Source organism: Callithrix jacchus, chromosome 12 (assembly GCF_049354715.1).
Source record: "Callithrix jacchus isolate 240 chromosome 12, calJac240_pri, whole genome shotgun sequence".
Lineage (NCBI taxonomy): Eukaryota > Metazoa > Chordata > Mammalia > Primates > Cebidae > Callithrix > Callithrix jacchus.
In genome coordinates this window covers 60,894,547-60,922,357 of record NC_133513.1, presented here as the reverse complement: position 1 = coordinate 60,922,357, position 27,811 = coordinate 60,894,547, and the positions used below count along the sequence as shown (strand labels likewise).

General features: G+C 40.8%; 1 protein-coding gene across 1 annotated transcript; it reads left to right on the top strand.

Annotated features, from left to right (window-relative positions):
* The first annotated feature begins 240 nt into the window (after positions 1-240).
* On the top strand, positions 241-26,627 carry SUPV3L1 (Suv3 like RNA helicase). The gene is made up of 15 exons (XM_002756290.6): positions 241-567; positions 5,559-5,636; positions 6,003-6,110; positions 6,946-7,060; positions 8,259-8,427; positions 9,479-9,590; positions 12,655-12,732; positions 13,837-13,928; positions 15,295-15,475; positions 16,010-16,103; positions 18,192-18,411; positions 20,183-20,263; positions 20,631-20,807; positions 25,031-25,179; positions 26,131-26,627. Exons 1-15 carry the CDS (start codon positions 294-296, stop codon positions 26,561-26,563), a joined length of 2,361 nt encoding a protein of 786 aa, XP_002756336.3. The 5' UTR covers positions 241-293; the 3' UTR covers positions 26,564-26,627.
* The last annotated feature ends 1,184 nt before the right edge of the window (positions 26,628-27,811 follow it).

The following is a 27,811-nucleotide window of genomic DNA, read 5'->3' as shown; positions in this document are numbered from 1 at the left end:
TGACATTCCAAAGATGCCTGATTATTTTCCATTCTTCTGGGAAAGCTGGTCCCAGTCGCCAACAAAACAGACAAAGAGAACGAAAATGATCTCTTGTCGTTTTCTCCGCTAAGCTTTTTCTTCCCTGAAAGAACACCCTTACGGCAGGGCTTTTTCCTTATCGATCGGGCGTTTTCTCGGGCAGCTCACCTGCTCGGCCTGGGACTTTCCGGACAGCAGGCGCTGGAGGTGTGCGTCACTGTCCGTCGCCGTGTCCGCAGCAGCTGCCAGCCGCTGTAGAACCTGCGGCCTCGATGTCCTTCCCCCGGTGTGCCCTACTGTGGGCTCGGCTCTCCGCGGGGCGCCAGGCTGGCCACCGGGCAGCCATCTGCTCTGCTCTTCGCCCCCACTTTGGGCCCTTTCCCGGGTTTCTGGGGCAAGTTTCTGTCCTTGCCACAACCTCCTCCTCTGCCTCTGGTGGCTCCAAAACCCCGAACACGGCCTTGTTCGTGCCCCTGAGTGTGAAACCTCAGGGCCCCAACGCCGATGGCGACGTTGGGGCCGAGCTAACCCAACCTCTTGACAAGAGTGAGTGCGGGAGCTAAAGAGGGCGGCAGGGGGTGGTGTCTGTCGGTCCGAGGCTGGTTGGGAGAAGCTGCATCCCCTACCCCTGGGGACCCGAGGTCCCATCGAGCGTTGTCATCGTGCCTCTCAGTGTCTGCTTCCTTCGCTGGTGCGTGAGTCCCGCAAACAGTTTGGGACTGCGTCTGATTAATTCTTAACGTCTCGTCCCAGAAGTGGCCTTTTCTCTTTCACTGCCCTGCTCTCTGGTTTAAACACTCATGTGTTGGGATGATTTGACTTTTTTGGGTTGTTAGGTGGATGCCCGCTACTTCTTGTATTCTTTCTCTCCCGCCCCTAGAAGGGGAATGGAATGTGGCAGTGAAAAGCCAGCTAAGACTTATTTTAGGATTCTTTGTCATTGAGTAGGTGCCGAATCATACCACACTGTTAGGCTATGCGGTGGTTGTCAAGAGGAACTGGAGCCCCTCTCAAGAAACTTAATGGTCTCGTGGGGAAGGTCACGCGTATAGAAAATGAATTATGATACAAAGTAGAACATGAGAAGGTAGAACAAGGTAGGATGTCCCAGCCACAGGTGGTAGGTATCTTAATCATCCTCGGCTCCACAGAGAAAAAAAGAGCCTAGCATCAGTGAGTGACAGCGAGTTTTGCTCAGCAAAACCAAGTTTAGATGGATTTGTTAAAGAGAGGTATGTGAATGTTTTCATGGTGAGTTCCCGGATGATTAGGGAGGTAAGGGAGCTCCTTTGACCAAATGAAACTGGGAGGTTGAGGAAATGGTATCCAGGAACTGTCTCCAGGAATAGGAGGAGAACTGTCTCACTTCAACCATCGACATTGGTGCCTCCTTTTGTAAATCTAAAATACGGATTACAACGTGCTTGGGTCAGATCTTGTTTTTCAGAGCGGAAGTACGGTACTTTGACTAAACGTGATAGAACTCACAGTGTATGTTATTCTTTGACCTGTTCTTCCAAATCAGTGTTAAGCAAGGCCTTTCACTTTACTTGGAGTTGGGAGACTGTCTTTGTTTTCTGCTGCTATACAGAATACCTGAGACTGAGAACAGTAGAGGTGTATTCGACTCATGATTCTGGAGGCCCGGATCTAATGAGGGCCTTTGGCTGCATCATTGCATGCTGGAAGGTGGAAGGGCAAGTGAGCCGGTGAGACAGAGAGAAAGGGGGCTGAACTTATCCTTTTTTCCAGGAGCCCGCTAACCAACTCCTGTGATAATGGAGTCCATTCACGAGGGCAGACTCCTCATGTCCTAATCACCTATTAAAGGTTCCACCTCTCAATGGTTAAAATAGCAATTAAATTTCAACATGAGTCTTGGAGAAGACGTTCAAACCATAGCAGAGACTGTATTATTTTAATAATGTAGACCGGGCACAGTGTTTCACGCCTGTTATCTATCCCAGCAGTTTGGGAGGTCAAGGCGGGTGGATCACGAGGTCAGTTGAAGAGCAGCCTGGCCAACATAGTGAAACCCCATCTCTACTAAAAATACAAAAATTAGCCAGCCGTGGTGGTGTGCACCTGTAGTTCTAGCTACTCTGAAGGCTGAGGCGGGAGAATTGCTTGAATCTGGGAGGCGGAGGTTGCAGTGAGGCAAGACGGCGCCATTGCACTCCAGCCTGGGTGACAGAGCGAGACTCTGTCTCAGAAAATAAATAAATAAATGTAATTATTTTATAGTATTATTTCTTTTTTTTCAATTGTGAAAATGCATAAAATTTACTCTTTTAAACCTTTTTAATTTTTTTTCTTTTCTTTTCTTTTTTTTAAGAGACAGGGTCTTCCTCCATTACCCAAGTTGGAGTGTAGTGGTATGATCATAGCTCACTGTGACCTCCAACTTCCAGGCTCAAGCAGCCCTCCTGCCTCAGCCTTCAGAGTAGCTAGAACTACAGGTGCAAAAAATTTTAAAATTTTTTGTAGAGATGGGGTCTTGCTATGTTGCCCAGGCTGTTCTTAAACTCAAGGTCTCCAGGGATCCATCTGCCATGGCCTCCCAAAGTACTGAGATTACAGGCCTGAGCCAATGCACCCAGCCAGTCTTAATTATTTTTAAGTGCACAGTTCACTAGTGTTAAGTATATTGACATTGTTGCAAAATAAATGAGAACTTTTTCATCTTGCAGTTGAAACTCAAACAATAGTTTACCCATTAAAGAATAATTTTCCATTTATTTTAATTATTTGCAAGCATAAGGTGATTTAGATGAGATAGTTTGCCTTGTATTCAAATGTTGATAAACTCTTATTTTCTGCAGCCATTCCAGTTTACCTGAAAATATAAATGTCTTTGCTGCTTCCGGTGAGAAGATAGAATGGATACATAGGTTTGTCAGCACTAGATTTTCTTCTGGTGGAGAATCCTTAGATACCTCATTGGGTCTGTGTGCCAGGTGATTTTTCATCTCCTTTGACTGGGATTGGTCCAGATGTTGAATTTACTAGAATGATTTTTCAGTACTGCAGAAGGGGCTACAGAAGATGATGAATTACTTACACCCTGATACAGCCATACGGTTAAGGTGTCAGATTTCCACTTTGTTTAGCAATTGGGATAAGAAGCTGTCACTTCTCAATCTCTTTTGCCTATTCATAGCCCAAAATGTTGAGGTACTCAAAGGCTTTGTCCTGCATCACCTTGCTGCCTTATTCTGCACTTGCTATGGGGTGTCTCATTTTCTCTCTCTCTCCCTTGAGAATTCAGTATTCCTCTCAGATCTTTGTCTCTACCCTGGACCTCTCTCCTTCACCCTGGACCTATCCAGCTCTCTGCCTACCAGGTATCTCCACATGTCTTTCTTACACACCCCTCACCTTAGCATGTCAAGACAACTTACCTTCCCCTCAGTCTGCTCCTCCAGGTGCTCAGATCAAAACCTGGTAGTCTTTGTTTTTTCATCCCTCACCCCCTATATCTGACAATCAGAGAAAACCCCTTGTCGATTCTACCTCATAAATAGTGAATTCATTCATTCTCCACTGCAACCAACTTAGCTTAAATTGCCAGCTTCCATCTTTTGACTGGACTGCACATATGGCCCCTATGTGTCTCCCCATATGCCTTTGATCTCTCCATTCTATTCTCTACCTGCAGTCAGAATGTTCTTTTAAAAAGACTAGGCTGGGTGCTGTGGCTCACGCCTGTAATCCCAGCACTTTGAGAGGCCCAGGAGCTCAAGACAAGCTTAGGCAACATGGCGAAACCCCATGTCTACCAAAAAATACAGAAATTAGGTGGCATGGTGGTGTGCGCCTATAGGTCAGCTACTTGGGAAGCTGAGGTGGGAGGATTGCTTGAGCCTGAGAGGGGAGGTTTCAGTAAGCCGAGATTGCACTACTACATTCCAGCCTGGGTGACACGAGTGAGGCCCTGTCTCAAAAAAAAAAAGATATAGTTTTAATTTATACCAGAAAGCTCACCCTTTAAAAGTGTATAATTCATTAGGTTTTAGTATATTTGCAGGATTTTACAATCATCACCATAATTTCATTTTAGAACATTTTTATCACCCTGAAAAGAAACCTGACATCTGTTAGCAAGTCACTCTAGTCCCTCAGTCCCCAGACAACCACTAATCCACATTCTTTCTGTTGATTTACCTGTTTTATATATTTCATGTCAATAGTGTCATATAGTATGTGGTCTTTTGTAACTGCTTTCTTTCACTTAGCATAATGAGAAATTTCACATTTTGTAAGCATTTTAATTTGAGTAAAGAGGCATGAATCTTACATAACATCATAGTATTAGTCACAGAAAATAGGTTAATTCTAAATAAATGTGATCTGTCTTTAGTTAGTATTGAATTTATAGGTCAGCAGAATTTTCCCAAGCAATTGCATGTGCTTTTTTCCAGTCTTTTGTCATTGATTTTTCTACCCTTGATACTAAGAAACTGTTGTTCCAACTCAGTACAAAGTAACAGAGACCCAGAAATCTGAAAATAGCTGCCTGTGATCTGCAATACACACACACACACACACACACACACACACACGTGTGTGTGTGTGTGTATATCTTATTTAGTTGTGGACAAATCTAGTGGCTAAACCAGTGATTCTGAAATTTCCTCATTCTGTCAGATGAAGTTTTATTAGTGGAATGCTTTGTTCAGGCTTGATTTCTTCAATTTGTGTTGTGTGTGTTGGGCTGTGTGAAAATGTGGTTGGTTCATTGGTAAAGCCTGTGTACTCGTGTTGGCTTCTAGAAATACATACTGTGTGGCTAAGTTGGTAAAATGTTTATTGAATTAATGCTGTAGTATTTTAACGTATACAACCATAATACAATCTCATCCTGATTAATTTAAAATATTTTTACTATAAGATTATTGATTCATAGTGATGTGTTATCTCCCAACAGCATAGACATTTCTCTGCCTTGAAATACAGTCACCTAACCCTTGCTTGAGTAATTCCATTAGTAAGGAACTCTCACTTTTCCCTGTTCTAATTGTTAGGAAGTTCTTGTATAAATTCCACTGAAATCTGCTCCCACTGACTTCAGTTATGCCATCTAGAGCAAAACAAGTGTCATCTATCATCCCTGAAATTGTCATCCTCAAAAGTAAAGATCAGCCTGGCTCCCTTAGTCACTTTCACAAAAGCCTGAGGATATGGTCCTTGCTGTATTGGTTGTCTTTCTGGATGCATTTTAGCTGCTAACTATTTGGATATGCAGAATGGTTGTAAGTGAACCACAGTATGGCTGTCTATAAGTGGCCTGGTGAAGGCTGGAGGCTGCCTCTGATCTGGAGTGTGTTGCTTATTTCCTCTGCGGTATAACAGGGTGTTGCATTGTTTGACTTGATTTTTCTAAACACTCCCATCACATATCAATCCATAAAGAAGGATCAACTAAAACCTTCAAGTTTTTGCAACACTCATTAGACTGCTGCCTTTAGTGTTACTGCATCAAGTTTCTTTTGCTTTTTTTTTCAGCATCTATCTAAATTTTGGTATCTCTCTTCTAGATAAAGTAAAGGAGATCTTAGACAAATTTTACAAGAGGAAAGAAGTTCAGAAACTGGGTGCTGATTATGGACTGGATGGTAAGGCCCAAAACATCTTCCTAGAGATATTTTATTACCTCTTACAGTACAACTTGGTCAGGATTGTGCAGCCCCTTGTGTGACATGGAAGTAAGTACATTGTTGTAGTCTTGAGACACGTCCCTGTCCTTTGCTTCTGGCTGGGCAGGAGACGGCGAGGCTCACCTGGTGAGCCGTACTGCCCAGCAGAGGAGCTGCAGGTATGGCCTTCATTCGTTTTGTGCTAGGGCTTGAGTTTTAGCCCAGATCATAATAAACCATCTGTACTATCAAAAAAAAAAAGACTGGTGAGTTTGGTGTGGTGTGTATGTGTACTTTTTAAAATGAAAACTAACCCTTACATCTTTTTATTTTGTGTCTCTACAGCTCGTCTCTTCCACCAAGCTTTCATAAGCTTTAGAAATTATATTATGCAGTCTCATTCCCTGGATGTGGACATTCACATTGTTTTGAATGATATTTGCTTCGGTGCAGGCAAGTGCTTAGAGAATTTTTAAAATCCTATTGAACATGCCTTCTATTTCTTCCCATACTTCATGTTTATTTCTCCAGAAAGGCTTATTTGGTTTAGAATGGGTCTGGTAACATCCTCTGTAAATAATTCAGTGCTTTGACAGTTTGACTTCTAGGTTGTTTGCTTTTATATTGGGTCCCTGGGCTAGTTTTATATCACCCATATGTCTTAAACTGGAGGAAGACTGGGGCCACAGTGAAATAAGCTGTCATACAGGTTAGAATTACTGCATAGCAGATTCCATCTGTTTCTGCCACTGGCTTCCTTCTGCCTCATATCAGGACAAAGTTCTTACTATAAAAGAAAAAAAAAGTGAGAATACCGTCATTTTATTCCCATGGCAGTTTGGCTTTGGTTATGTATTTGACTCTTAGACCTGCACCTTGTGCCCGGCACTGAGGATACAGTGCTGAATGGGACATGCCGCAGGCCCCTCTCAGAGCCACAAAGATGTGGAGAATTCGTGCTCAGGAGCAAACACATGTTTTACTTGTCTGTGGTTTTCTAAGTTTAAAAGATGTTCATACCTTCTCTGTAATGTATATGTCTAGGTTCTTTATTTTTAGTTTAACTTTCGCCAGTGCTAATCTTCACCTGTTTGTACTGAAGGAGTAGAATGTGGTGGTTGCTAGCCAATTTCCTGTTTTCCTGAAGATATAGATGAAACTAAAAGGAAAAAGTAAGACAAAGCAGGATCCCAGAAAAGGATAAGCTCCCTAACTTCAGGACTTTTCTACTTTTTTTCCCTTTTTTAAATGTGGATAGCACATGTTAATACAGTGTTTTATTTTGCAGCTCATGTGGATGACTTATTTCCATTTTTCTTGAGACATGCCAAACAAATATTTCCTGTGTTGGAATGTAAGGATGATCTACGTAAAATCAGCGACTTAAGAATACCACCTAACTGGTTAGTTTCTCCACTTGTGGATTTGAAATTTTCAGTTTCTAATCTTGGATGATTAGTGATCATTATTTTTTTATTGTATTCTAGATAACAATTACAAGGAGTCTGGATTAGGTTGTTTTCCTAAAAAAAAAAAAAAGGAGGCAATTAACTAGTTATCTCACTTTGATCCAGATTGAGTGTGGTTTTAGGTTTTATTAGGGCAGATCTAGAATAGCCCTGACTTAAGGATGTTGTCCTTAAGCATATGGCCTTTCTGGTATCTTAGCTGAGTGCTGGGTGTTAATGAGTTCTTTCTACCGTGGCTGGAATGGCAGCATCCCCTAGCATTTGAGACGTCTTTGAGACTTTCCACTCAAACCCTTGGCAGGCTGCTCTTTCCTAGACCCTGCTAATTCTTACCTTGTACAAGGTTAGCCAAGCCCTTGGCCAGAAACTCACAGGGAACCCACACACAGACTTCCAGACTCTCCTTCTGTGCACCCTTCTCGTCCACACTCTGTTCTTCACATTTTAGCTGCTGAAGCAGCTCAGAACTTGATCTCTGCTGCTCACTTCAGTGGGACTGTCCACTGCCCTCTGCCTTAGTGGTGTGCAGTAAGGCTCATCGCAAGTGTTCTTTTCTTTCAGGGATTGCAGTCCTGCACTGCCTGTGGCCCATGTCCCCACACATTTACTGCATATATTTTCCACCACTTTTTTTTTTATTTTTTTTTATTTTCCACCACTTTGTACTTGTTTTTAGTGGGAGGGCAAGTCTACTGCCAGTTATTCCACCATGGCCAGAAGTAGAAGACTCTGTTATTGTATTCGCATATGTTTGGAATTTAGGGGCCTGGGAACGTTTGCTTTTAGAGTCATATGTTTAGAGCTGTGGGAATGATGTGAACATAGGTACAGAACTGATAGCAGTTTAAGTTTATTTTTAGTAACCCCTGAGAAAAAGAGATTTATACAATGGGAAAAATATTCAAGACATTAATTTGCATTTTGGTTGTTTTGTCCTCTAGTTAGTAAATGCCATTCTTGGAAACCAGTCATTATTTTAATGTAGATATGAAACCCATTGTTTAGTTTTTCAAAGACTTGAACTTGTAAAGATTAAGAGGATATTTCATTTGGAATTTGTTTCAATTGATATCTTTGCCGGGATGGGTTTTGAGGTTAATGGGATTAAGCTGTTTACCTACTCATTTTTTAGGTACCCAGATGCTAGAGCCATGCAGCGGAAGATAATATTCCATTCAGGCCCCACAAACAGTGGAAAGACTTATCATGCAATCCAGAAATACTTCTCAGCAAAGTCCGGAGTGTACTGTGGCCCTTTAAAATTACTGGCACATGAGATCTTCGAAAAGAGTAATGCTGCTGTCAGTATATTACCAATTATTTGCTCATTTTTTTTTTTTAATTTTCTTTTTTGGAGGAAGTGGGAAAACATGTTTGTAGTAATTTACTGTTAACAAAAAATTACCATATTTTATTGTATCTAAGAAGCTGTCAATTGTAAGCTGTACCATTATTTTATGTACAATTAAGAAAAAACACCTCTGATGCTATCAGCTAGAACTAATAATAAAGCCTGAAGCCACCTTTTCAAAACTGAAAGGACTGAAGCCCTGTGGTCTGAGGCATTTAATATTGATGGATTACTCTTACTGAATGCACAGTCCATACTCAAATTTTATCAGTTGTCCAATTACACCCCATCCTCCACCCTTCCAGGGTTCTTTTCAGGGTCTCACATTGTTTTTAGTTGTCGTAGCTCTAGTTCCATTCATCTTGGACAGTTCCTCAGTCTTCCTTTGTCTTTTGTAACCTGTACATTTTGGAAGACTACAGGTCAATTGTGTCGTAAGCTGTCCCTCAGTTAGGATATGTCTAGTGTTTCCCCATGATTTGATTCAGGCCGCTAGGATGACTGGCCTGGACTTCCCCAGATTTAGCACCAAAAATCCTCCATTCTGGGGAACCCATTAGTCCTGGACAAACCACATCACCCTGACATAGCATTGATGTTGGTCCCTTTCAGGAAATTGTAATAGGAGGTCTTTACATTCTTAAATTGTATTTATAATGTTCTTCTTAAATATAGAAACAACTCATTCATTTTGATAAAGTCAAATAGTTCAGAGATGTACAAAGTTAAAATATGAAACCGCTGCAGTGTCTCATGCTTTTGTTTCCTGAGGATTTAGCTGATGAGATGTTTCCAAGTTCACCTAGGTTATGTAAGAGACAGGCTCTTATTTTACTTTATTTTTTATAAAAGGGAAAAAGCACTGGGATTATTTTCTTTTAACAGTGAAACAAACTGATTTGCTGGTAGTGGAGAGAATACTCTGTTAAATATCCAAAACTATTTTTGCCATTATTTTCAAGATAGAAATAATTCTAGGTTTTTTTTTCTGTTCATTCTAGGGTGTGCCATGTGACTTGGTGACAGGTGAGGAGCGTGTGACAGTTCAGCCGGATGGGAAACAGGCTTCACATGTTGCTTGTACAGTTGAGATGTGCAGTGTTACAACTCCTTGTATGTATATGCTGTTTAAGAAACTATGGTTTCGTATTTTAAATTTTAAAATACACTTGAAATGTGAAATATAATTTTGGTATGTGTGAAGAAAAAATTTAAAAATCTAGGAAAAGAAGAAAATAAGTATGACAAACATGCAGCCACCAGTGACAAATGCTTGCACCTGAAATTCTTTCCCTTTTTCTCTTAAAAGAGCTAAAATGTTAATAAGTATAATTGAAACTTCCTTTGTACCACACTCCAGTTTTAATTCTCTCTCCACTTTTGTTCTAACTGATAACAAATATTTGCTGTGTATAGTTTCCTGTCTCTTTTCAGGATATATATTATATCATTGATATGTATTACTTATCATTATTTTAGATTGTGTTTTAAAACATTTATGTGATTATGATATTGTTACTGTTCTGCTGCTTGCTTACTCCACAAACGTGTTTAGATCTAGTCTTGTTGAATTACCTATAGCTACATATCTGTAGTTGATTCATTTAAACTGTTTTATAGTATTCCATCTTAGGACTGAAATGATTTGTTCCACAGTTAAAGGATATTTAGGTTGTTTAAAGTTTTTTCCTCTTATGTACCGTGCCACAGTGAGCTTCTATTTAAAGTTTTTGGCTTTTTTTGTTGTTGTTGTTTTGTTTTTTTGTTTTTTGAGTCAGGGTCTCACTGTGTCATCCAGACTGAAGTGCAGTGGTGCAGTCATAGCTCACTGCAGCCTCAACCTCCTGGGCTCAAGCGATCCTTCTACCTTAGCCTACTGAGTAGCTACAACTACAGGTGTGACCCAGCACACACAGCTAACTTTTTATTAATACATTTTTTGTGGAGATGGGTTCTTACTGTGTTGCCCAGACTGATATCTAATTCCTGGCCTCAAGTGATCATCCGACCTTGGCCTCCCAAAGTGGTGGGATTGCAGGTAAAACCCACCACACCTGGCCTTAACATTTAAGTGAAATTAACTTTTTCCTTATTATGTAAGCAATCATATCTTCATTATTGAAAATATAAAAATGTAAGCAAGCAAAGAGAAGAAAACAAACCTACGTAATTTCTCAGTCCCACCCATCCAGAATCAACAAGTGTTAATTAACCCTCTGGTATATATTTTCCAGACTTTGTCAATATTTGTGTTCCTGTTGTGTATGCATATAGTTGTGTGTGCATGGTGAGTGTATATATTAAATAGAAATGTATTTTACTATTTGGTAGCTTGATTTTTTTCATTTTAACAATCAACTTCATGAGACGAATAGTTTTTTAAAAAATCAGTGTATTATAAAATAATACATTGCACTATAGCACAGAAGTTTATAAATCAGAATTCTTCTCTATGTTCTCTCTTCTAGTCTTGTTTGTACATACCCAGATCACAAAGTACTTTTTTTTTCTTTTGAGACAGGGTCTCACTCCTGTTGTCCAGATGGGAGTGCAGTGGCACGATCACGGCTTATTGAAGTCACGACCCCCGGGCTCAAACAATCCTCCCACCTCATTTAAAATTTTTTTTTTGTAGAAACGAGGTCTCACTTTGTTGCCTAGGCTGGTCTGAAACTCCTGGGTTCAAGCAATCCACCTCATCTCAGCCTCCCACAGGGCTGGGATTATAGGCATGAGCCACCATGTCCAGCCACAATAAGTAATTTCTAATTCGGTGATTTTTCAATATAAAATGAGCTTTCTTTACTTTCCTAAGTATACAATTAATAAGCATATTAATTGTACTTTTTAAAATGTTCTCTTTTCATTTCTGTGGTATTTGGGAAAAAAATAAAAATATATGAATTACAGGGAATAGAATAATAGAATAATATGTTTGGAAGCATTTTAGCTTTAGAAAATAAGATGAGACATGAATTTTTGCCATAGTGACGGGCGTAATACCGCAAAGAATGAGCATGGCTGGGGCCCAAGGAATTATTCCTTCCACTTCACTTTCTCCTGAGAGCTGCCTGGTTTCCTGTTGTAGAGATGCTTCATTAGTAAATGAAGGGCTGTCTCCTCCTTGTTCTGGAACTTGCTGCCTTCTTTTACTTCTGTATAGATGTGGTATTTCTTATCAGGCAAATTCTCCAGGCTGTCTCTTATATTGTAAAAAATTGGACAAATAGAACTGTTCCATTTGGGAGGCAGTGTGGTATACTAGGTAAAAGTATGGACTTGGAGCTGGATGTGGTGACTTGTGCCTGTAAATTCCAGCTACTTGAGAGGTTGAGATGGGAGGATTGTTGGAAGCCAGGAGTTCTAGGCCAGCCTGAGCAACATAGCAAAACCCTCATTGCTAAAGAAAATGTTTTTAAAATTAGCTGGTCATGGTACTATGTGCCTGTAGTCCCATCTACTCGGAAGCTGAGGCAGGATGATTGCTTGAGTGCAGGAGTTCAAAGTTACATTGAGCTATGATTGTGCCACTGGACTCAGCATGTGTGATAGAGCGAGACACTGTTAGGAAGATCATTTTCACCTAGGAGTACAAGGCCAGCGTGAGCAACATAGTGAGACCCTGTATCAAAATTAAAAAAAAAAAAAAAAGGCCAGGCGCAGTGGCTCGCTCCTGTAATCCCAGCACTTTGGGAGGCTGAGTGGGGAGGATCACAAGGTCAGGAGTTTGAGACCAGCCTGGCCAAGATGGTAAAACCCTGTCTCTACTAAAAATATAAAAGTTAGCCAGGTGCGGTGGCAGGTGCCTATAATCCCAGCTGCTTGGGAGGCTGAGGCAGGAGAATCACTTGAACCCAGGAGGCGGAGGTTGCAATGAGCCAAGATCATGCCATGCATTCTAGCCTAGGCAACAGAGTAAGACTTCGGGTAAGTTACTTAATTTCTCTGGGCCTCTGACTTTTCTGTCAAATGGAGATAGTGATAATACTTAACCTCATAGGTTTGTTGTGAGTATTAAAGGGGTAGGTGCAATTATAAAACACTTAGAACAAACCTGCCAGAAAAGAGGAACCCAGTGTGTGATGGTGATGGTGAATGCTTGAATTTTGGTGTTGGAATTTGTTTATAATACTATTTAAGTAGATGACATTGCTCACGTTAACTTTTTTATTTTAAGATGAAGTGGCTGTAATTGATGAAATTCAAATGATTAGAGATCCAGCTAGAGGATGGGCCTGGACCAGAGCACTTCTAGGTTGGTGGTCTTAATGCTATAAAACCCACGCTTCATGACATCTTCACTGAGAGGCATGTTTACCTGCTTGCCATTGCCAAATAGAGTTACCTAGATTCTTTCTTTTTGACACAAAAGTCAGCTAAGTGTGAGTTTTTATTTTCTAAAAGTTATTTTAATAAAGTGAAATACATTTTTTCCTGTAATAAAACTAGTATAACCATGTAATCAAAGTTAAAGTGTTAACATCTCATCATATTTGCACAACTACAATTTATGTTTTAATGTGTTTCATGCTAGTCAGGTTTGTGTGTGTGTGTATATGGTGTTTTGAGAACATCTAATTTTTTATCTTGCTTTTTTTTAGTTCTGTTTTTCATGTGATTTTTTTTATATTATATATTAATATCTCATATCTCCATTGAAGGGCAGTACTGTAATTTGCTCCATAGAGTTGAATGTTATTTTGCCTATTACTAATAATGCTGCAGTAAAAATCTCTGTGGCCAAAGCTTTTTATTTTTTGAGACAGGGTCTTGCTTTAATGCCCAGGTTGGAGTGTGGTGGCGTGGTTGTGGCTCACTGCAGCCTTGACCTCCTGGGCTCAAGCAATCCTCCCATTTCAGCCTCCCAAGTAGCTGGGACCACAGGTGTTTGCCACCATGCCTGGTTAATTTTTAAATTTTTTGTGAAAAACAGAGTCTCCCTATGTTGCCCAGGCTGGTCTTGAACTCCTGGGCTCAAGTACTCTTCTTACCTCAGCCTCACCAAATGTCGGGATTACAGGCATTAGCCACGACACCCAGATTATTGAGTAGCTGGGATTACAGGTGCCTGCCACCATGCCTGGCTAATTTTGTATTATTAGTAGAGATAGGGTTTCTCCATGTTTGTCAGATTGGTCTTGAACTCCCAACCTCAAGTGATCTGCCTGCCTCAGCCTCTTAAAGTGCTGAGATTACAGGCATGAGCCACTGCACCTGGCCTGAGAGATAATATTTTTGGAAATACTTGGTAAGGTTGTAAAGCAGTATGTAAGCCAATGTAAAGTACTTTGGCTATGTAAAATGTTGCATATTTAATTATAAATCTTTAAAATTCAGAAACCCAGTTTTGCATTGACAGGACTCTGTGCTGAAGAAATTCATTTGTGTGGAGAACCTGCTGCTATTGACCTGGTGACAGAGCTTATGTTCACAACGGGAGAAGAAGTGGAGGTATTCGATTAGATGCTTTGTTCTCCAGGAGGCATATCAAATAGTCCAGCGTACCTAGGCAGTGGTTTCAGAGGCCCTAGATAATGCCAAAATCAGAACTCAACTAAAAGAAAGATTTATTTTCTTGTGACCAACTAAATCATATATATTTGATTGAACCTCATGATCTGAAGTTCTGACAGAGTTATCACACCATAGGTCTTCTAAGAGTACAAGAAATTCTGCACTTTTTGACAAAACCTTGTGGGGATTTAGTAGATCAAATTAAATAAATCAGGACTCTTAGGCGTCTGAGACCCTTCTCAGACTTCTAAGCAAATTTGTCATTTTCAAAGTCTTGTATGTCAGATATTGGGGCCTTTGTTACACATCTAATTGCCAGACACAGTTTATATTCTTTTTTCAAATTCTTAGAATTGAGAGTAACTGGTTTCCTTTTAAGCCTAATTCTCTTTTTCTTTATCAGAGTTCTGTAATAAAATGAAGAATTATTTTTTTTTTGAGGCAAAGTCTCACTCTGTTACCCAGGCTGCAGTGCTGTGGTGCAGTCACAACTCACTGCAGCCTCAGCTTCCTGGGCTCAAGTGATCCTTCCACTTTAGCCTCCCAAATAGCTGGGACTGCAGGTGTGTGCCACCATGCCTGTCTAATTTTTTTTATTTTTGTTCCAAGGGCATCTCACCATGTTACTCAGGTGGGTCTTGAGCTCCTGTGCTCAAGCAGTTCTCCCACCTTGGCCCCCCAAAGTGCTGGGATTACAAGCATGAGCCAAGGAAATAATTTTGAATTAGCCTGTTATTTTAGTTTTGTGCCCAGCTTTCAAGGTTTGGAAAAAATATATATACACACACACTCACACACATACACACATAAGTACTCTCACTTCCCAGAAAATTGAAGTTAAGGAGAGATAGTGGAATACGGTGGAATAAATTTTGGAGTCCATTCTATGTTTTGCCCTTCTTCGCTTTGCATTCTTTAGGCAAATCACAGAAGGGTAGACTTGCAAAATGCCTCTGATGTTAATCTTTTATTGGGCTCAGTTTTACTATCTTATAAAATGGAAATAACAGTTAATAACCCTTCTGAACCTAACACATTACCATGAAAATCAAATATATGAGAAAAAGCTTTGAAAAATATGTGAAACACTGTGTCTCACTTTATTAATTTAGAGACGTCAATGAGAAGTAACGGTTAACACTTAAAATATCAAAATAAATGTTTTTCTGTGTTTTCTTTTGAATAACATTGGTACTTATCCATTTTAGCTACTCTTAACTACATTGCAAGCTTTTCACTTAATTACTAGTCACAAGAAGTTAAGTTAGGTGTGTCATTTTGCCATTTCATGTCTTTATTGTAGGTTCAAGACTACAAGAGGCTTACCCCCATCTCTGTGCTGGACCGTGCGCTAGAATCTTTAGATAACCTTCGGCCTGGGGACTGCATCGTCTGTTTTAGCAAGAATGATATTTATTCTGTGAGTCGGCAGATCGAAATTCGGGGATTAGAATCAGCTGTTATATATGGCAGTCTCCCACCTGGTAATTGACTTTCATTGTGACAAGATATGAAGTCTTTTATCTTTGTAATTTATGTTGAGATATGTATAGAAAACATAGTAAACAATATTGAATTAAGTTGTTTGACTTATTGGTGATTTGTTAAATGTCATATAAAATAATTTTCTATTTCATCTTAGTGGAAATAGAAGTATTTTAATTATAGCTCTTGTTGCTGCTATTATTAGACTATATCTTAAATGTCGAGTTTATTATTTCTTTACAGAAATGTCATTGAAGTTGAGACTTGACCATGTCCTTTAAGTTGTAGTCCTGAAATCTGTGTCCTCAGGAATGATAAGGCTAGTGTTGGGGGGATCGTGTTGCTATATGATGGAGTATTTGAAGGAATGGATTTAAAGGATAAGTGGCTTCTTGAGGATATAAAGAAATAAAAGTTTGAAACAGTAAAGGTTTTGTCATTAAAAATGGGAAGAGGAGGTGAGGGTTTCCAAGATGTATTTAACACGATGTAATAAAAGACTACCGATTTAACATAACTTGTTCTTATTTTAGGGACCAAACTTGCTCAAGCAAAAAAGTTTAATGATCCCGATGACCCATGCAAAATCTTGGTTGCTACAGATGCAATTGGCATGGGTCTTAATTTGTAAGTAATTTGTTTTATTAGCATGAATATTCAGTGAGAGTTGGGTGGTGGTTTTTTGTTTTTCAATTTTCTAATTGCCATTAATGACCAAACATTTTGATTTAGGAGAATAAATGTTATAGGATAGATTTGAGATTTATCTTGCTTCCGCCTACTGAGGGAAAAAGAAAATATTAAATGGCAGTAGGACTTTTTTAGAGACAGGGTCTTGCTCTGTTGCCCAGGCTGGAGTGCAGTGATGCAGCCGTTGCTCAGTGCAGTTTTGCACTCCTGGGCCCAAGCGATTCTCCTGCCGCAACCTCTGGAGTAGCTGGGACCACAGGCACACACCATAAAGCCTGGTTAATTTTTTGTTTTTTGAGGGGTAGTGACAAGGTCTTTTGCCCAAGCTAGTCTCTAACTCCGGACCTCCAGTGATCCTCCCATCTCAGCCTCCCAAAGTGCTAGGATTACAGGCATGAGCCACTACATTCGGCCCACACTAGGATGTTTGAATGCTGCCCTCCACTACTGCTAACCTGTTGTACTATGTCACTTTATTTATTTTTTTATTTTATTGCATTTTAGGTTTTGGGGTACATGTGAAGAACATGCAAGATAGTTGCATAGGTACACATGTGGCAGTGTGATTTGCTGCCTTCCTCCCCTTCACCTATATCTGGCATTTCTTCCCATGCTATCTTTCCCCAACTCCCCACCCCATGCTGTCCCTCCCCTATTCCCCCCAACAGACATCAGTGTGTAGTGCTCCCCTCCCTGTGTCCATGTGTTCTCATTGTTCAACACCCGCCTATGAGTGAGAACATGCAGTATTTCATTTTATGTTCTTGTGTCAATTGCTGAGAATGATGTTCTCCAGGTTCATCCATGTTCCTACAAAGGACACGAACTCATCGGTTTTGATTGCTGCATAATTTCCATGGTGTATATGTGCCACATTTTCCCTGTCCAGTCTATCATCGATGGGCATTTGGGTTGATTCCAGGTCTTTGCTATTGTAAACAGTGCTGCAATGAACATTCATGTGCATGTGTCCTTATAGTAGAACGATTTATAATCCTTTGGTTATATACCCAGTAATGGGATTGCAGGGTCAAATGGAATTTCTATTTCTAGGTCCTTGAGGAATCGCCACACTGTCTTCCACAATGGTCGAACTAATTTACACTCCCACCAGCAGTGTAAAAGTGTTCCTATTTCACCACATCCTCTCCAGCATCTGTTATCTCCAGATTTTTTAATGATCGCCATTCTAATTGGCATGAGATGGTATCTCAATGTAGTTTTGATTTGCATTTCTCTAATGACCAGTGATGAGCATTTTTTCATATGTTTGTTGGCCTCATGTATGTCTTCTTTTGTAAAGTGTCTGTTCATATCCTTTGCCCACTCTTGAATGGGTTTGTTTGTTTTTTTCTTGTAAATCTGTTTGAGTTCTTCGTAAATTCTGGATATCAGCCTTTTGTCAGATGGGTAAACTGCAAAAATTTTTCCCCATTCTGTTGGTTGCCGATTCACTCTAATGACTGTTTCTTTTGCCGTGCAGAAGCTGTGGAGTTTGATTTATTTTCAGTTTCTCAGTCAGGTGTCCGAGTGCCTATTATGCATGTGGGGCTACTTATTATCTCTAAATGATAACAATGTTAAGCCTAAATATTATTTATTTATTTATTTTAGAGACAGAGTCTCACTCTGTGGCCCATGCTGAAGTACAGTGGTGTGATCATGGCTCACTGCAGTTTCAAACTCCTGGGCTCAAGCGGCCCTCCTGCCTCAGCTTCCTGGGCACTAGAGCTACAGGCACACACCATCATACCCAACTGATTTTAAAAATTTTTGTAGACTGGGTCTTGCTATGTTGCCCAGGCTGGTTTTGAACTCCTGGCCTTGAAACAGTCCTCCTGCTTCAGCCTCCCAAAGTGCTGGGATTATGGGTGTGAGCCATTGTGCCTGACGTTCCTTAATTTTTTAAGTGACAGTCAAGATTGCAAGAAGACCTAAGCTAGTATTGGAGTGAGTATTATGTAATGATCCAGTATTGGAGGGTTTTTCATACAGTCTGTGAGATCACTTTTATTTCTGTTTCAGGAGCATAAGGAGAATTATTTTTTACTCCCTTATAAAGCCCAGTATCAATGAAAAGGGAGAGAAAGAAATAGAACCAATCACAACCTCTCAGGCCCTGCAGATTGCTGGCAGAGCTGGCAGATTCAGCTCACAGTTTAAAGAAGGAGAGGTTACAACAATGAACCGTGAAGATCTCAGTTTATTAAAGGAAATTTTGAATAGGCCTGTGGATCCCATAAGGGTAAGATGTAACATGTTACTACTTCTTTGTGGGGGACAGTCATTCTTTCCCTCACCCACCATCCAGACTTTTGCCTCAGACACTTTTCTGGATACAGTATAAGTGAAAGAAAATATTGTGCCATGAACACTGCATCAAAAAAGCCCTACTTTATTGCTTTGGAGAGCCATAGAGATCCTTGGATCAGAGAATGGTATGCAAGTGAAGGTCCAGATTGACAAAGTTTAGTTAACCTGATTTGCCTTTAATTTCTTCTGGAATCTAGCAGCAGGAAGGAACAGGGCGGAAAGCAGCTGCTTCAGGTGAGCACACAGAGCCGCATTAGTGGACTGAAAAATGACCAGAAGCCTGAATATAGACGAAACCCTTGAGTGTGGGCAAAAACAGCCCTAAGCAATACAACTTCATCCTGTGAAGACAAGGTTAAATTTTGGTTAATATAGTTAATGACTTAGAATTGTACATATTTGAAACAAACGAACTTTCTATAGATAGTTAAAATTTAAAGTTGCCTGGAAAGTTCACTTAATGGCTTATCTCATTTGTCCATAACACTAGGTGAAGGGGAATATAGACATGAGATAATGCAGGGAGAAGCTCCCAGGGGAAGGCTGTGCTGGAATCCTTGCTGCAACTTTTCTTAGCAGTACAGTTAGGTTCGTGGGTGGCTCCTGTGACCTCCCCACTTCCCACCTGGGCACCTCATATATTGGACTCTTCTTCCCTCCCTTATGACTAATCTCTCTTGCCTCCTTTCCTCTTTTTTTCATTCACTTTCTCTATTTCATACTTCATTGCTTACTTACCTGTCTGTGGTCATGTCTTAACACTGTAATGTGCAGTTACAGAGAACTCACTTCTAGTTTAAAAATGTTCTCATGTCTTTCTAGACCTATGTATGTATGTATGTATGTATGTATGTATTTTAGTTTTATTGCCTTGGTTGAATATATGTATTTTAGTTTTATTGCCTTGGTTGAAGCGACTGGGTTTTTCTTATTCATTTTAATTCAGTGAGGAGAATTAAGATGGAAAGTGGTTTTAACCTGGAAAACAGGTTTTTCTTTATTTTTGTTTGTTTGTTTGTTTTGTTTTAAGATAGTGTCTCACTCTGTAACTCAGGCTGCAGTGCGGTAGCATGATCATAGCTCACTGTAACTTCAGTCTCCTGAGCTCAGGAAATCCTCACACCTCAGCCTCTTGAGCAGCTGGGACTTTAGGTGCTAACCACCATACTTGGCTAATTTTTAAAAAAATTGTTGTATTCCTGGATGTCAGATGAAAGAAAAAAGACAAAAAAAAGAAAAAATTTTTGTAGAGATGGGATCTCCTTATGTTGCCCAGGCTGTCCTCAAGCAGTCTTGAGCTCCTGTCCTCAAGCAATCTTCCCACCTTGGCCTCCCAAAATGTTGGGATTACATGTGTGAGCCATTGCACCTGGCCATAAAATCATTTTTGTATACTCTATCAGATCATAGGTTTTAGAAATATAACTAAAATGTAATCAAAAGACTAATTTCTCAATGGCAATAAATCTGTCATTTTTACTAAATCATCTCAACTTTTCTAATTGGTCATAAATAGTGAAATGGTATTTTTTCTCTTTTATTCACATTCTTGGCATTTACTTCATTTGGTGAGAATTTAGCCTGAATGTATTTATTTGGTGAGAGCTTAGCCTGAGTAGTACTTTATCACGAAATCGATTAAGAAAATCTGTTATTAAAAAAAAAAAAATCAGCTGATGATTGTTTTTTTCTTTTTCTAAAAGGCAGCTGGTCTTCATCCAACTGCTGAGCAGATTGAAATGTTTGCCTACCATCTCCCTGATACAACGCTTTCCAATCTCATTGTAAGTGGAAACTCCCTTTCAAATCTCTTCTAAAAATGTTGCTATGTCAGGTGATTACTGGTTAACTTCATGATCATGAATGGATAGTCTGCCTTTGAGAAGTTACTATTTATAAAATTTATAAAAAGCAAAAACTTTTACTCAAAAGCTTTTGGGACTTTAGTCCTGAGGAAGTTCCTCTCAGATTTCAGGTGGGGATGAATATGGGGGAGATCATCTGGCTTTAAGAGGAAGTGATTAAATCAAGCCTTTCTGAATGTCTGTTCTGGATTAAAGAGATTGTCGTCTGTAGACTTGAGTATGCTATTCAGTGTTCATTTTAATTTACTTCGGCAGTCCAATAATTTTATATATCTTTTTTTCCCAGGATATTTTTGTAGACTTTTCACAAGTTGACGGGCAGTATTTTGTCTGCAATATGGATGATTTTAAATTTTCCGCAGAGTTGATCCAGCATATTCCATTAAGTCTGCGAGTAAGGTATGTTTTCTGCACGGCCCCTATCAACAAGAAGCAGCCTTTTGTGTGCTCTTCCCTGTTACAGGTAAGCCTTTATCTTTAAGATATTTTGAGTTGCTTCTGACTGACAGTTTCCCCAAACAGTACTTTGTTATTCAACATAAAACAATTAGAAGAGTACTCTGTAATATGAGAGATTTTGTTAAAACGTAAATGGGGCCGGGCGCGGTGGCTCAAGCCTGTAATCCCAGCACTTTGGGAGGCTGAGGCGGGTGGATCACGAGGTCAAGAGATCGAGACCATCCTGGTCAGCATGGTGGAACCCCGTCTCTACTAAGAATACAAAAGACTAGCTGGGCATTGTGGCGCGTCCCTGTGATCCCAGCTGCTCGGAAGGCTGAGGCAGGAGAATTGACTGAACCTAGGAGGTGGAGGCTGCGGTGAGCTGAGATCGCGCTATTGCACTCCAGCCTGGGTAACGAGCAAAACTCCGTCTCAAAAAAAAAAAATAAATAAATAAATAAATGGGGGTTAATAGTAGCAATAGCGTTGAGTTTTCTTAAGTGTAAAGCACTGAGCCAGGGGTTACTGTCTTGTATGAGCACCATGCCAAGCTTCTAGCACCTTTAAACTCATTTGGGTAGGGACGCAAATCTCTGACTTCTGGGAAGCACAGAATTCTGGGGGACCAGGAACGACAGTGGAAACTAACTTCCTGCCCTCACATGCTGTTTTCTCACCTCCCTGGGACCTTGCCCGCCCTATTTCCTCTGCTTCTCATGCTCTCCCCACCCCACTAAACCCAAAGGCTTCTCTGAATCTTGTCCTTACTTACTGAGGTTCACTGCCATTTTTTCTGTAGGCCTGAGCATTCTGCTTACCAGCTATGTTCTAATCAAATCTATTTCTAAACTTACTTTTTAAATAACGTAAAGAGTCCAGTGCTATGGCTCATGCCTGTAATCCCAGCACTTTGGGAGGCTGAGGCAGGAAGGATTGCTTGAGCCTAGGAGTTTGAGAACATCACCAGCAACATAGCAATATTCCATCCTTTAAAAAAAAATTACATAAATAATACATATATCGTCTTTATACAAAATTAAAACATTACAGATAGCTTAAATTTTACTACCTCCCCTAATCTTAGTTCTCTGAAATAACTACTTGTGTAAGTTGGCGTGTATCTTTGCAGACTGTTTTTCGTTGCATTTGCCTACATGCATGTTCATGTGGAAATACTAGATTTGTTGTGAGGGTGTGTTTCCCCATAAATACTATCTTTTTTTTGAAACAGTCTCACTCTCGCTCAGGCTGGAGGGCAGTGGTGCCATCTTGGCTCACTGCATCCTCCGCCTCCTGGGTTCAAGCGATTCTTGTGCCTCAGCCTCCTGAGTAGCTGGTATTACAGGTACGTGCCATGCCTGGCTAATTTTTGTATATTTTATAGAGGCAGGGTTTTGCCATCTTCCCCAGGCTGGTCACGAAATCCTTAGCTCAAGCGCTCCACCTGCCTCAGCTTCCCAAAGTGCTGGGATTACAGGCATGAGCCATTGTGCCCGGCCCCATAAATGTTGTCTTAATGAATTACTCACAACTTGCCCTTTTACTCTTAACAATATGTGTTAGAGATCTTCCATGACCAGATGTTTAACTAGAAAATATGTTTCTTAGAGCTGGCAATTGTGAAAGACTTAGCTAACATAAGGGTGAAGTTTATGGAATAGAAACTGCTTTAAACTGACCTGATTGGAACTCAGTCTCATGGCCTTGGCGCCTTTTACACCATCCTTTAAGCAGCTATTCTAGTGAAGTAGAAGCTCTTTACTAAGGTGTAGGGAGTCTCTGGAATGTGCCGGTCAACAATTGCTTGTCTTCTTAAGGTCTTGCTGTGTTACCCAGGCTGCAGTGCAGTGGCACAATCATAGCTCACTGTAACCCCAAACTCCTGGGCTCAAGCAGTTCTTCCACCTCAGACTCCTTGGTAGCTAGGACCACAGATGTGTGCCATGACACTTTGTGTGTTTTGTTTTTGAGGCAAAGTCTTGCTCTGTTGCTCAAGCTGGAGTGCAATGGCATGATCTTGGCTCACTGTAATCTCTGCCTCCTGGGTTCAAGTGATTCTCCGGTTTCAGCCTCCTGAGTAACTGGGATTACAGGCATGTGCCACCACACCCAGCTAATTTTTTATATTTTTAGTAGAGGTGGGGTTTCATCATGTTGGCCATACTGGTCTCGAACTCCTGACCTCAAGTAATCCACCCGCCTTGGCCTCCCAAAGTGCTAGGATTACAGGTGTTAGTGGCCATGCCCAGCCTTTCCATGTGTTTTCTGTTTAAAAATTAGAATATGGGCTGGGTGTGGTGGCTCACACCCGTAATCCCAGCACTTTGGGAGGCCGAGGTGGGTGGATCACCTGAGGCCAGGAGTTCGAGACCAGCCTGACCAACATGGCAAAACGATGTCTCTACTAAAAACAAAAAACAAAACAAAAAATTAGCTGGGCATGGTGATGGGTGCCTGTAATCCCAGCTACTCGGGAGGCTGAGGCAGGAGAATAGCTTGAACCCGGGAGGTGGAGGTTGCAGTGAGCAGAGATCAGGCCATTGCATTCCAGCCTGGGGGACAGAGAGAGACTCTATCTCTAAATAAATACATACATAATAGAGTATAAAATCTAGAGGCTTTTCCTTTTTTCTTGATCTTCGTCATTACTGAACTATGAAAGAGCTCAATTACATTGATGGCTTATGATGCCCCTTAGGACTGTAATTTGGAAGCTGTGCTCCATGGAGCTCCTTTAGGGCTAGCTGCTGGGTAGATGGATGGATGGGCATCTCCCCCTGCCCTCTCTGCATAGCTCCTTACTTATCCCATTTATATATTGGGCTTCCTCTAGTTGTTTGTGGCCAAAAAAAAAAAAAAATAGAGCCACTGCCTTTATAAGATAACTTGAGAACTCGTGCTTGGCCTGTCCTGCCTAGCAGGTAGCGTGGTCACATTTCTGCCCTTTATGGCTATCCTACTTGGCATTTATTAAACTTAAAAGGGCACCAGACTAAATTTAACAAAATTGTGGCGTTACTTAACCACAGTTTGTCTAAAACGGCTCTTCTCTGAAGTATTGACCTTGCTTATGTTAAGCATTTAGAGATAATTTTTCCTAGTTAGGAAATGAATCATATGAAATCATCTTAAATCTTGAAGCTGAAGATTTTATTTAAACTCTTGCTTAAGGGGTCTTACTGTGTGGTTGTATGTCTGTCTTCTGAAGTACAGGTGATGTATAATAATGCCTAATGCCTGGAATGCAACCTGGTTTTCAAAGCACATTCCTGAGCAGTGTCTTGTGGTTCAAGGTGGGGCTGTGGTGTCTCACGTCAACGATGAGGAAGCTGAAGCACAGAGTGGTGACTTGGCTAAAGCCATACAACTCGCAGGAGGCAGAGCCAGGATTGACTTCTGACCACCCTTGCACCAGGCCACCTCAGAGGCTTTCTTTATACTAAGGGAGGACATTAACAAGATAGGGAAACTTGACTCATATTTGAGGTTATAGGACTATTACATCATGAGATAGAAAATGGGAGTCTTCAGGTACTGTCTGTACATAGCTTAGAACTTCACAGTTTCCTAAATAAGAGTTAACAGACTTAGGCTCTGGGAAATTAGTTCTTCTACAGCTTCTTTTTTTGTTTTACTGCTCCTTGTGAAACAGAGATACCCTATAGGCAGTGTGCCCAGAGTAGCTTTTGTACAGCTTCTGATGCACATATTATTACCCTGGTTTTGGAAAAAGAAGGAAATCTTTTTTTTTTTTTTTTTTTTTTAAGTATCTTCATAAAGTTTTTTTCTCCAGTCGATCTCACTCTGCTGGAGTGCAGTGGCACAATCATGGCTCACTGCAGCCTTGACCTCCCTGGGCTCAGTAATCCTCCACCTCAGCTTTCTGAGGAGTAGATGGAATTATAGGCACATGCCACCACGCCCAGCTAATTCTTCATGTTTTTTATAGAGATGGGGTTTCTCTGTGTTGCCCAAGCTAGTCTTGACCTCCTGGGCTCAAGTGATCTGCCCGCCTCAGCCTCCCAAAGTGCTGAGATTATAGATGTGAGCCACTGTACCTGGCCTTATAAAGTATTAAATGTTCTTAGAAATGTAAAAAAGTATAAAGGAGAAAAGAAACCACCTGTCTATTGAAATACAACCACAATTAATGTTTTGTTTGCTTTCTTTTTTTTTTTCTTTCTAACTATAAACTTAAGGGAATTCTGACACTTCTATGAAACTCTTTTCCTCTTTTTCTCTCAGTTTGCCAGGCAGTATAGCAGGAATGAGCCTCTGACCTTTGCATGGTTACGCCGACACATCAAATGGCCTTTACTTCCGCCTAAGAATATTAAAGACCTCGTGGATCTTGAAGCTATCCACGATGTCTTGGATCTTTACCTGTGGCTAAGGTACCAACATTTCTCCTTTATGTGCTCTCATTTTTCTAAAAGGGCAAGTTAAAGGTTTTATGAATTTGTTTTTCTCTTTCAAATTATGGACATATTTGCAAGTTGCTCTGTATGATGTTTATTGTCCATAAAGGCAGTTGAACCTGGTTTATACCCATTCCAAAAATGACTTGAGTTCTTGTAATTCTAGTTAAGATGGCTAGGTGAGAAGGAAGGTCCACTAGACTCTTGCTAGTCAGAGGATGGGCCTTGGACCAAAAGCATTGGTATCACCCAGGAGCTTGTTAGAACTAAGGAGTATCAGGCCCATCCCTGACTTAATCAGATTCTGCATTTTAACAAGCTCCCCAGGTGACTGACTTGTCCATTATCATTTGAGAAGTCCTATTCTAGGCCAGTGATTCTCTTTTTTTTTTTGAGGCAGACAGAGTCTCGCTCTGTTGCCCAGACTGGAGTGCAGCGGCATGATCTCGGCTCACTGCCACCTCTGCCTCTAAGGTTTAAGCAATTCTCCACCTCAGTCTCCTGAGTAGCTGGGATTACAGGCACACACCACTACATCCAGCTAATTTTTTTGGTATTTTTAGTAGAGACGGGGTTTCATGGTGTTAGCCAGGATGGTCTCGATCTCCTGACCTCGTGATTGCTCACCTCGGCCTCCCAAAGTGCTGGGATCACAGGCCGAGCCACCTCACCTGACTAGGCCAGTGATTCTCAAAGGAGGGGCACGTCCCTCTCCAGGAGCATATCAGAATCCTTGAGGTACAGTGCCGACCCACCCTCAGGATGACATATTCCTTGGGGGTGTGGGGGCAGAAATGAAGGTTGTGCAAAGGCACTGAACAGAGTTTGCAAAAAGAGAACATTTGGAATGAATCAGTGTCAAGATTTAGGTGTGCCATTGACGGTGATAAGAGCTGTTGCTGTAATGTTAATGTGTCTTTTTCCCAGCTACCGATTTATGGATATGTTTCCAGATGCCAGCATTATTCGAGATCTCCAGAAAGAGCTAGATGCTATTATCCAGGATGGTGTGCACAATATCACTAAATTGATTAAAATTTCTGAGACACGTAAGCTGTTGAATTTGGAGAGCTTTCCATCAGAGAGGCAGTCACGATTATCAGGAGTCTTAAGGAGCCAAGCTAGAAGGGCACGCGGCACCAAAGCTCTAGGAAGTAAAGCTGCTGAGCCACCCAGCCCTGATGCCAGAGAGCTGTCCCTTGCTTCCAGATTGGTGCAGCAAGGACTCCTCACCCCAGATATGCTGAAACAGCTAGAAAAAGAGTGGATGACACAACAAATTGAACGCAACAGAGAAAGAACAGAGTCTGAGACTCATTCAAAAGGAACGAGAAGAAAGAAGGAACCTGATTCAGATTAGTTTTCTGTTCCTGATTGTTGTTTTTTTTTTAAATTTAATTTTGCAAATAAAAATCTATTTCGAATCCTTTTCCCTCATATGCATTTACTCCCTGCTCTAGTATTGTGGCTAGCTGGTATTGGGGGTTTTCTGGTGTGTTTTTTTTTTTGAACAGAAAAATCACTCTTAACAATGACTAAACTGTTACTGTTTTTAAGTTTAGAGCATACTAGGATATCATAGAAGTTTAATTTAAATACTTATATAATGGCCATTTGTAGAATAGTACTAAGACAGTGCACTCTTAGACTAGTACTAAGACAGTCAGTGCTAGTACTAAGTCAGTGCTAGTACTAAGACAGTGCACTCTTAGACTAGTACTAAGACAGTCAGTGCTTGTACTAAGTGCACTCTTAGACTAGTACTAAGACAGTCAGTGCTAGTACTGACAGTGCACTCTTAGACTAGTACTAAGACAGTCAGTGCTAGTACTAAGACAGTGCACTCTTAGACTAGTACTAAGAGTGCTAGTACTAAGACAGTGATAGATAGGGAATAAATCACTTTGCTGAGTTGTTTGACCAGTTTCCTATGCCATTGCTGAGGATGTCAGCAATGAACTAATTTCTTTTTTTCTTCTCTTTTTCTTTGAGACAGAGTCACGCACTGTCACTCAGGCTGTAGCATGATCTCGGCTCACTGCAACCTCCACCTCCTGGGTTCAAGCAATTCTCCTGCCTCAGCCTCCCGAGTAGCTGGGACTACAGGCGCACGCCACCATGCCTAGCTAATTTTTTTTGTATTTTTAGTAGAGACAGGGTTTTACCATGTTGGCCAGATGGTCTCCATCTCCTGACCTCATGATCTGCCCGCCTCAGCCTCCCAAAGTGCTGGGATTACAGTGGTGAGTCACCACGCCCAGCCTAATTTCTTGAGCAACTATTGAATTGAGGCTAACCTCAAAGTAGGGATTAAATGATTTGATTCAAATTGGGTAAGGGAACGTAGCCAGATTTGCCACCTCTCTCTGCTTTTTTCTTTGGTTGTTTAGAGGTAACATATTTAACTGACACGATAATCTTCATTCTGACCTTTGCCTTCATGGAAATAAAGGCTGAGTGGGTGGCACTGACTCTCTTTCTCCCTTGCTTGTGGATAAACTAGTGAAATGCCTGGAAATGCTTATCTCTTGATATTCTGCAACAGGGCAACTGCCCCTTCTAGAATTTGCTTACCCCTGTGACTTATGCCATAGCGGACATAGTCATT